The sequence below is a fragment of the Myotis lucifugus genome, unplaced genomic scaffold, assembly GCF_000147115.1.
Source record: "Myotis lucifugus unplaced genomic scaffold, Myoluc2.0 scaffold_76, whole genome shotgun sequence".
NCBI lineage: Eukaryota > Metazoa > Chordata > Mammalia > Chiroptera > Vespertilionidae > Myotis > Myotis lucifugus.
Genome location: NW_005871124.1, coordinates 337682 through 348280, shown reverse-complemented (window position 1 = coordinate 348280; position 10599 = coordinate 337682). Strand labels below are relative to the sequence as shown.

General features: G+C 39.0%; 1 protein-coding gene across 1 annotated transcript in view; it reads right to left on the bottom strand.

Annotated features, from left to right (window-relative positions):
- TSPAN7 (tetraspanin 7) overlaps positions 1-10599 on the bottom strand; it is a 79301-nt gene that overhangs the window by 12810 nt on the left and 55892 nt on the right. The window contains exons 2-3 of the mRNA XM_006090556.3: positions 3362-3550; positions 326-400 (exon numbers count right to left, since the gene is read on the bottom strand). Coding sequence (XP_006090618.1) covers positions 326-400; positions 3362-3550 — 264 coding nt within the window. The remainder of the gene's footprint in view (positions 1-325; positions 401-3361; positions 3551-10599) is intronic.

Genomic DNA, 10599 nt, shown 5'->3' with positions numbered 1-10599 from the left:
TTCGTCTAACATCTTCTTTATACGAGATTAGGACTATTAAATTTTGCCTAATAATTTCCTCCCATGTGTACCGGATCCCTCCACCACACTCATAACTATATAAAGAAATAGAGTGAGGATCAACAACTAAGTTTTTGAGTTTGTTTAAATTCCTACATTTAGAAATTTATTGGTATTTCAGCCCATAATATGTGATATTTGGAAAATAGCAATACCACTGGAGATGCCAGCTAGCCTATATGTGCCCTATACATATTTCAAGAGGTTTCAAATTCCCTCCTCCCAAAGACTCTTTAACTGAGTGATCCACTTTGTGTATACTCACCTCATGACGAAACACAAACCCTGAAATGCCAGCTACGAGCTCAGCCAGGAACACCAAGGACAGAAACATGGCATACTGAAAATCAAGTAGGCAGGAACAAAGTCAAATATGTCAATATTAGGAAAAGTGCTTCTTTTGGGTAGGTTACTTCTTGTCAGGGAGAATTAGACAAATCCTCCTTTTCCCTAGACAAAGTTTAGGAAAAGTTTAAAAATACTCTTCTCCAGATTTACCCACATGAGCCCCAATATAGGAATATGTCTGTTTAATAGGAGGAAGCATTTTGGGACTAGTATCATGCCTATCAGCTCAGGTTGACCTTGAGCTAGAAAGTACTCTGGAAGTCACAGGACACAGTTTCACCCTGTCTGGGAGTCCTTCATACCACCTTCCTCTTTATGGTCATTTGGCATCTGCAAACCCAGCTCTACCCACCCACCCCTTATAGCTCATTTAGTTTTCAAACTGTTTACACTGCTGGAAAGACTTCCTTTCTCTTGGCCACAGTCTGCCTACCTGTAACTTCCACTCACTGGTGTTGAATCTGCTTTCAGGAGATATAAGAACCAGCCCTCTCTTCTATACAACAGGCCCTTATATGGGCAAACACAGCCATGGCGCAACCCTGCTTCTTTTTCCAATCAGAAAATGGCTTCAAAACCTCTCCCTTTGGAATTGTATCCCTCCCATACTTACAGAAGAATCAGAATGTGCAGAGGTTGACCTCCCTTCCTTAATATGGTGGTCATACTCGAATGCAGCATATACAACAATGGCCAATAGGCTACCTACCTACCTTTCTTGTTCTGCACAGTACGTGGAGTTAATAGTCTTTTAAAAAGCCAATATGCTACACTACTGACTAACAATGTTTGCAGGCACCTAAAACCCTTAGTGCTTCTTTCCCATTTCATGCTTCCTGTACTTTCCAAGTTGATTTTGTGTGTGTGCATGTGCATGCCTAATTTCAGGGATATTACATGGTACTTATGAGACATTAATGGTTTCCATTTTTGTGACTTTGAAAAGCAGATGAAAGGAAAGAGAATTGATTCCTTTCCTACAAGGCATATGTCTTACAATATGCTTCTTCTCATCTCAAACTATATAAAAGCCCTCAATATTTGGAATGGCCCTAGATGATGCTGTGGAATTTAGATAGACTGCACATGGCCATATGACTTATTTGTAAAGTGTACACATGTCCTGTAAAGTATAAATATATACACAGGATCATAAATTATTTTTCTTAGCTAGTGGCACATATATTAAAAGGAAGAAATACTGGCTTAAAATGCCAGTTTCATTTAAAATATTAACAAAAGTCTCTACACACTTGAAGTACAGCCACTAAAATATGAAGCACACAGTTATGAGTAGAATGCCCTATATAAACAACTTCTCTCTCTTGACTTGGTACAAAATGCAATTAGAAGCACATTTTACTCTAGGGAGACTCTCATACCAGGCCTAGACTCCACTAGAACTCCTCCTAAGTTTGAGCCCTAGCCTTTCTGTGGTGAAACTCTTAGGAAAGAGGCAGTCTCCCTAGGCCCCACAAAGTGAAAATAGGCCAGAGATAACTATTCCATTGCTGTATCCTCTCTTATGCTCCTCCTTCACTCATACTATTTGAGCTGGAAGAAACCTTGGTGATTTTTAGTCCAATAGTATTCTTTCATCAATGAGGTCCAAAGAGGTTACATCCTTGCCACTAAACACATAGACAGTGTCAGAATCAGTCAAGTCTCATGACCAGGTCTCCTCCATTATTGTTTACACAGATGAATATTTAGCAATCCTTCTTTACTATGCATTTGAAGTTAATTCTCATCTTGCTGCCCAGTTGATGTAAGCATGCATCCAAAGTTGAGGACTACTATACTAGACTAAAACAAATCCTAATGCTTGTAAGAAATACAAGAAGGAAAACTTGGGGTGTTAGCATAGAGTGACAGCTGAAAGCAGTAAAAGTGCCTCAATATGGCTTCACTATGGTTTTGCCACCAACCCAAAAGAATCAGTGGTGGCCAGGGCATGTCTCCTGCATGGTCTACAGAAGAGAAAGTGGCCAAATCAACCATGGCTTCCATGAGGTTGTCAACAAAGACACTGACCTGTGCCACTTTGGAAGGTGGTTCTTTTAGAGTGAATTACCTTTACACCCACATCTATCACTACATGGTATTAAATGCTACTACAACCTAGAGCTAAATGAGGAAGAACAAACAACAAAGTACTGGTGGACACTTTGCTAATGAGCTCTCAAGTGTTAGGAGATGCCTTTGCTACCTTTTATCTATAAAAGCCTTTAATATTAACTTTTATTAATGAGGAGGATGGACAGTGAGTAGAGACTTAGGCAACTATTCTATTAAAAAAATAAGTATCACAGTAACAACCTTTTAACAGCTTATCCTTATTCTTTGGGAAACATCACCGCTCTGTCTGCCCTATTGCAGTAAGGTACCCGGCACTGGTCGTGGTAGCCAATAGTTAGCACTGCATCAACCCTCCATTGAGTGGAGAAGCTCTGGCTTAGCTCAACTCCCATAGAACCAGGGTGTTCAGGTTTCGAGAAGAGGGTGCCCATGCATCCACAGCCAAGTTCAAGGACGCAGAAAGTATTTCTCCAGTGGGAACTTGGAGACTAAAGACTGCTTATGTTTGGGATGCTGTCTTGCCCACCAAAGCTGCACATCACATGCTTGAAGAGATTTCTAAGGCAGAATTCAAAACTGGAACAGGGTGTCTTGCCACAAGGATATGAATGGCCTATTAGAACCGCTGGCCACTGATTTCTTATCATCTACCTCAGGGGACTAGGACTGGTTTTTTTGTGCCAGGCTGTGTTTGGGGTTGTTTTTCCCTCTAAGGGATTAAAGGGTGGATTATGTAAGAGTCTGGACTAAAATTAGAATCAATGAATATTGAGGTCTTATCTGTGGCTTCAAGAAAGGCTACTTTGCTTTCATGTGATTGATATTTTTTGCAAAAAGGAATTGAAAAAGAAGTATGATGTTGTGACATACTCACCAGTTTCAACATCCATGGACTACCACGGCATGTAGCAAAGCATCCAAACAGGCCAAAAACAACGATGGTAGTGCCAGTTCCAATGAGGACATAGGGGGCATTTGTGGAGTTCTCAGCAATGAGGGAGATATAGGTGCCCAGAGTGAGTTTTCCCCAGACTCCAACGGCCAGCAGGATCACCCCAGTGATCTGAAAATGGGAAGGCAGGAGAAGAGAGTGTAAAACTGCTGCTGAGAGAGGTGACAATCAGTGTGGCCTGAATATGACAACTCCAGTTTGTATGAGCAAATTGGTAATTGCTATAGGATTCCCTAAAGTAACGAGAAAAGGTTGAAGATCATTAACTAAAGCCATCATACAGCAAAGACAATGATTTTGTACAATTAGATCTTATACAATCCCATATGCAGTTACTACATTAATCCAAACTGAAGCCAACAATAAAGAACTTTTTAAGCTTCTTAAGAAGTATATCCTAATACAGTTCTCAGAGACTTTCTAGGTCTAGTCTGAGCGCCACAACTTGATGCTGAGCTAGGTATAACCCCAGTAGTAATGTCAGCCACCCTCTTCAAGGGTATGTGTGTACATAGTGTGTTTTAAGGACATTTCACATGTTTTAAGGAACAAGGTAATTTTCTTTCACTATTTTCACAAAAATCTCTACAAAAGCAAAACTTTCAAAGTATTTTTGAATCCATGTTGATTCACCACCTTATTTATGTTACTTTATTCAATATAAAACAACAGAAGAATCCAAATAACTCCTAGAATTAACTTTAATGCAGTGTGTCAAACCCTACTGATCAGGCCAAAAGAAATCCCTACAGCATGTCTAAACTCTAGAACCTTGCATCAATTGGGCCCTTACTTCAGAAAATAGACTTGGGGCTGCATGCTATGCCTTACTCTCTATCCCCTGAAGCTTTAGCTACTGAAGCCAATGGTTGACTGTGTCTCTAGCTCCAAAACTGGCCTCTCCTTTAGTTTATTAGTAGCTTAGCAACTTATTTAAACTAATAGCCCTCTGCTATCTCTTCTGAAAGCTTATGAGGCCAAAAAAAAGCCTGGCTGTCCAAGGGAGCTCTTCTCCATACCAAATGCCTCAGTTCCCTGTCCAGCCTGCCCACTCAAGTGAGGAGGCCAGATGAGAAACTGGAGAAAACCAGTATGATACAAATCAATACCCACCTCACCAACATTTCCCCTGTCGATCAATACAGTGTTCACTGTTCCATAACATCTGTAAGTGAACACCACCCGATACATGCTGCATGAGGCACCAAACAGCTGGGCCAGTGAAGATGCCAAGGCCTCTCTCCTTATACTCTGAAAACTCCTTATGCCATTTGGAGCCATCAAGCTCCACCATCATATTGTTTCTCCGTGCAGGAAAAAGAACAGACCCTGCACCTTTCCCCATATCAGGTGAGAGTGGGCTCCACATATTTGGGGAGAAGGGTTCAGTAGAAACAAGAATTTGGTGATACTACCTTACCCCTACCCCCAATAGTTTTTCTACTTTGTAGAAATATTAACCGGGAAAGAATTAAAAGCTTGAAATCATGAAAAGATTGAGGAACTAATGCAACTTTTACAAGGTAAAGGAATGGATGTGATATAGTCTTCAGGAAAAAATTTCTGACACTACTATTTGGGAGATAGTGGCCCAGTGGAGGTCTACTGCCTTTGAAAAGTTCCAATGGAAATGACCTTAGTGAGTAAAGACAACCAAGATCTCAAATGTTGCCAAGAGTTTCACGTCCTCTGCTGACACCTGGTGGTTGTTACAGAAAGTACCTTCCTTGAACAGCCTCTTCTTCCATATTCCTCCAAATGGAAACATAAAAGATTTTTCACCTACCAGAATCAAAATGTAACATTCAATTCTCCACTCATTAGGAATAAGAACACACTGAATTGAACATTAGGTAGAAATGGCAGTGCATAAGTTGTCTTTTATTACTCAATTCTTAGCACAGTGCCAGGCACAGAGTAAATGCTTAATATAGACTGACAAACAAATATATTTCATTTCTCTGGGTCTTAGAACCTCTATTTTATAAAACAGAGTCCATCAAATGCCAAATACTTACAAAACTTCTCCATAGGTAAATACTGTGAGTTAAGTTAAAAATGGAACCAAAGAGAAACTTTCTCCCTCACTTCCCACTCTGCACTATCTGCCTAAAGCTGTAAATATCACAATGTGTTAAACAAAAGCAAAAATTCGATTAAGCTAATCATTGTTTATTTAGACTGAATGTAGGTCTCATTTATAAACTTGCAATTTCACATGACTGTCCTTAAAGATTCAGTAATACTTCAGACATACACTGCGCAGCTGCAGTCCATACATTACTATTACTATTATTAGAATGATATTGTTTTAATGAAAGTATACACTACTGACCAAATTTGAGTCTGATATAATCATATATTTCTATGACCAGTGATTTCATAAAGTTCACTTACCACCATACCAAATATTATATGAGGTATGTCAAAGTTAACACAAATTCTGATTTAAAGGCAAACAGTATTAACATTTTTATTCCTGTTCTCCTTTCCAAAAATAATTTCTCCAAGTGTAACCATTGCTTTGTATAATAAATCTCTCCTCATGTAAAGTACAAAGCCTATATCAACTTGTTAACTATTCGTTTAATGTAAATTACACAAATATCCCCTTCCTTTCTTTCTTTCCTTTTTTTTTTTTTTTTTTTTTTTTTTTTTTTTTTTGCAAACCTCAAGGTTGCTTCTTAAAGACTGCCAGTGGGCACCATATTGCATGGGAGAAAAACCATCCAACATCTTGACATTGACCAAGTTAGTCATCCTCTAAGGAACTCTTCCACTGAATGATATGAAGACTGGGATAGCTAGGCCCCTCCAAGTACCCACGTGCTAAGAATCTAAGACCAATCTAGAGAAAATACCTTCTCAAATGTTGGTCTTCTACTCAAACATTCCTGATGGACGAATTGTGTTTGAAAACCCAAACTCCACATATGTAAGGCCTTCTGTAGCCTCATCTCCTTCATGACTCTTTGTGCATTCTATATTGTTCCAGGAAAGTGTAGTTCTCTGTGCACTTCCCATTCTTTATTGCTTCTCAACCATTGCTCTTGATGATCCTATTACCTAGGTTTGTTACCCTTCCTATCACTACCTGTCTGTATCCTAAACTCTTTTGGTACACTGTACACACTTATCCCAGCCTTCTTAAACAAGCCTTATTCTGTAGTATTCCATTGTTTGTCATACTGTGCTCTATTCCCCCTCCCATGCACATCTAGTACTGTGATTCCCTTAAGAGCAGAAGCTGTGCATCTTGCACATAGTCAATGTCCAGTATGTCTGTTGAATGAATGAATAAGCAACCAATTGTAGATTTGACAAGGGGAAAAGTTTCATGTTATCCATCCACCTACTCTACCCTCTGAAATTCTCTGAAAACCTAGCCAATCTGAGTCAGCATTGTAATCCGGAGAACAACAATGTAAAGGACAAAGAAGAAAGGGTTCAATAGACAAGGAAGAAAAAGGTTGAACTATAGTACACCCTGAGGTGAGTAAAACCATATCTGGTGGTGGTAGTGGTGGTCAACTTGGGGTGAGTATTATAAAACAATTGCCAGGCCATGAAAGTGGGGGGAAAAAACTAAAGCAAAGGAGCCAGGGATACTGCACTTTCATGTTTCTCAGATGCCCAGAGGCATTTTACTTGAGCCCACTCTCATTTGTGCTCACAGACCACAGACATTCTGATTAAACTTGTGTCATCAGAATAATAGTGTGAATTTGTCACATTTACAAGTTAATTATTTTATTAAAAAGTAATTTTGTAAATGATTAATGTTTTAAAATAGACTAAGAACCAGAATTTACTGGGGCTTTTCCACAGGCTTGAGAACTCAGCCCAGATGAATGGCAAGAGGAGACCTAGTATATTTAAAAGGTAGATGAATGGAAGAGTTCATGGCTGGGGGTTAGAATATCATGATTTCAGTTGTAGTTTTGTCACAAATTAGCTATGTGGCCTTGGACAGATCAGCTAACCTTTCTGGGCCTCAGTTCCTTGTTCAGTAGGATCAGGAAGCGGGCAAACCTGATTTTCAGTGCTTCCCCCATCTCTAACATTCAACAATAAATATGAACCTCAAGCTTCATATTTATTCAAATTTACTCACTCTGAAATATAATGATAGATGTACCATTGGGCAAATAAGCACAAGAAAGTTTATGAGGTTCTCCCTGTGACTGACAAACCATCAGCAGTGGGAGTAGAAAGTCAACTAATTTTTGGACGCAAACTCCACTGTTCTGCCAGCTTTCCAAGATGACAAGTGGTTGCTGGGTGAGGGAAGGGAACATGTACAGTGAGTCATGTGTTATAGTTTTACACAGACTTCCAAAAATTCATTAGCTTACTGGCATGACAACAAGCTTTCCTTTTAAATGATGACACTGCTATCTTAAGAGCAACAAGACATATGCTTTGAGCTTTTTCTTTCTAAGTAAGTATGTTAGCCAATTCAATCTTTTTCTCCCTTATTTTTATGTCTATGTGTATGTGTGTGGAAGATAACACACAATACACGGTGGGGAGATCAGTGGCATCATTAAATATGAATAGGGAAGTTAAGAACAGTGAGAGAATTAAGAGGATTTTAAATTCTGTTAAAACTGAATTTGAGAACCAATAGGAAACTTCTCTGTTCCAGGTCCTGTTTTCTGTTAGTTTTGAGGTGATACATATAACATGTTCAGATGGCAGTTGTGGATGGGGAGCTGGAGTTCAGAATTTAGAAGTTCATCAGAGCTGAAAATGAGGGTTCAGGCCAGAAGTGACAGCTAAAGGAACAGTGTGTCTCAGGAAACAAAAGCAGAGGATGGTTGTAATGACAAGGGCTAAGGCTAGAACATGAGAGGACAACACTGGAAGACAGGTGATAGTAAGGAGATGCAGAACACAGTGGACACATCTATGAAGCTAGTTGCTAATAGGAAAAGTAGGAGACATAGAAGAAAGAGACTTTCTTTCTCTTCTAAAGACTTAATGGGGGGAAGGGAATACCACCACAGTTCATTGACCCCAGGTATGCCAATGAGCAGACATGGTACTCTTTATTTATATACCCAGTACAGCCCACTAAGATTATATTTATTATTTAAATATTTCATCCTATAGCCAATTCATAGAATTCAAGTTCCAAAGAATTCATTTGTCACAAACTTTAGCTTCCATTTCAATTTTATCAATGACTATATAACCAGGGTCTGAAATGCATACTGTCTAACAGATCATAGATGCTTTTGAAAATATGTATAGGGCTTTGAATGGCACTATGAAAAGTCAGGAATTCCAGCTCTGGCTGTGGGCCCACAATAGCAGTTTCTTCACCTGGGTAGTGAAGCAGCTAATCATCTCATAGGAAATGACACCAAGAACGCATTAAGTCCAGCAAACAAATGCTTCCTTCTCTCAGATGCTTTCAAAATACAACCACTAGCTTGTACAAGTCATGTTTTATATCTGTTTCTTAGTTATTCATCTGTGAAATGACTGGACTGGCTCCAGTCACATCTACAGGAGCCAAGTGCTTAAGTTTTATCTGTCTTCTTGAATTGCCCAAATGATCCTCAGAAGGGCCAAGATCCAGCATTTACCAAGGGCCTGTATTGGTTGGGGCTCTGTAGTTTGTCCATGGGAGTCTAGGTGAGGAGTGGCTTGAGCACGTGACAGGCCCAGGAACTGATAGAAACTGATAAATATGGTGACAGTACTTTATGAATTAAAAACTGAGTCTGAACATGGTAGAGACATTTGAAATAGGCCTATCACAGAAAATCAAGGCTACATGGCTGCTAAAATCATAATAAAGGGTACTTATTAAAATAGCCTTTTACTACTTGAATAACTAAACCCCTTCCAATAAGGCCCAAACAGTTCCAACTTATACTTAATTCCATTATTCAACAAAGTGTCACATTAAATTTCTAAACATGTTTTTAGGAACTCTGTATATCTCACTAGGAAAGAATGGACATACCTGAATTGGTTTCTTATTTCCTGTATATTGCCCTACAAGATTCAGGATTTTAGGTCTCTTCCCTCTTAAAAAAAATCCCAAAAGAAAGGCCCTAAAAGCCTTTCACTACACAGTTATTAGCACATTGAGAAACATCCCATTATGCCATGGAGAAATTTTAAGGGCAGCTTATGCTGAGCCTCTTGGCATTACTTTTTTATTTATACTAGTAAGTATTGTTGATGAGTTCTCCTTAAAAGTATACACTAATAAGGTGTGTCGTACTCCAACTTTGAGTCCCCAAGAGCATGTAAAAGGAAGAAGTGAAAAAACCAGAGGTTAAGGATGTCTGGATGTAGTTCACATCTCTGGTTTTAGTGATGACCCAGATATATAAATAGACCGCATATGCTAGTAGGTGAATACCTATTATGAATTGGGGCCAGCAAAGCCACTTACAAGGAGATTTGGGTACTTAGAAATCAGGAGCAGCTATAGTGGCTAAAGTGACAGAAGCTTAATGTTTTGGGGATTCCCTCTATGCCACATCTCCTCCATGGAACCCCCATTTGATTTCACTTGTATATAAAATATGTTGACCCAGTTAACACATAAAGCATGAGTACCAGGAGCGTGAACAGCATTAGCATCATTAGCAGGTGGCTGACCAAGTGCAGGAAGCATTGTAGAGAGAAGCCACTTCCCTTGCTTCCATTCCTCAGTGACCTAGGACTGAACCAGCTGTGAAAAGATGGATAAAATTCCAAACTAATAAGGAAAGATATTTTAAAAGAAGATCATGTCAGTGTAAGCTTATAAACAAGCTACAACTATATTATTAATGCGTGTTGATAGAAAGTTTCTGCTGACCACAAATGTATCATATCCTATATCGTTAATTGTGTATACATCAAGATTTAAAGAGCTTTGTGGGAGGAAATAAGGTCCTTTAACTCCTTTGTAAACACCAAAGCCTCACTCACATCCTGTGCCTGATTTTCTAACACAACATGTCCTTCAGACATTCTGTCCTAATATCTATTTTAAGTAGAATCACTGCTTGTCTGATCATAATTCCCAATTTTTAATTTGAAAGCCAGTCACTGTACATATAGTGACCACACAATAGAAGCTTCATAAATGCAGAATGAACCTTAGTAGCAATGTTTCTCTCATGATTATTATGTTGAACAAATTTAGCTTT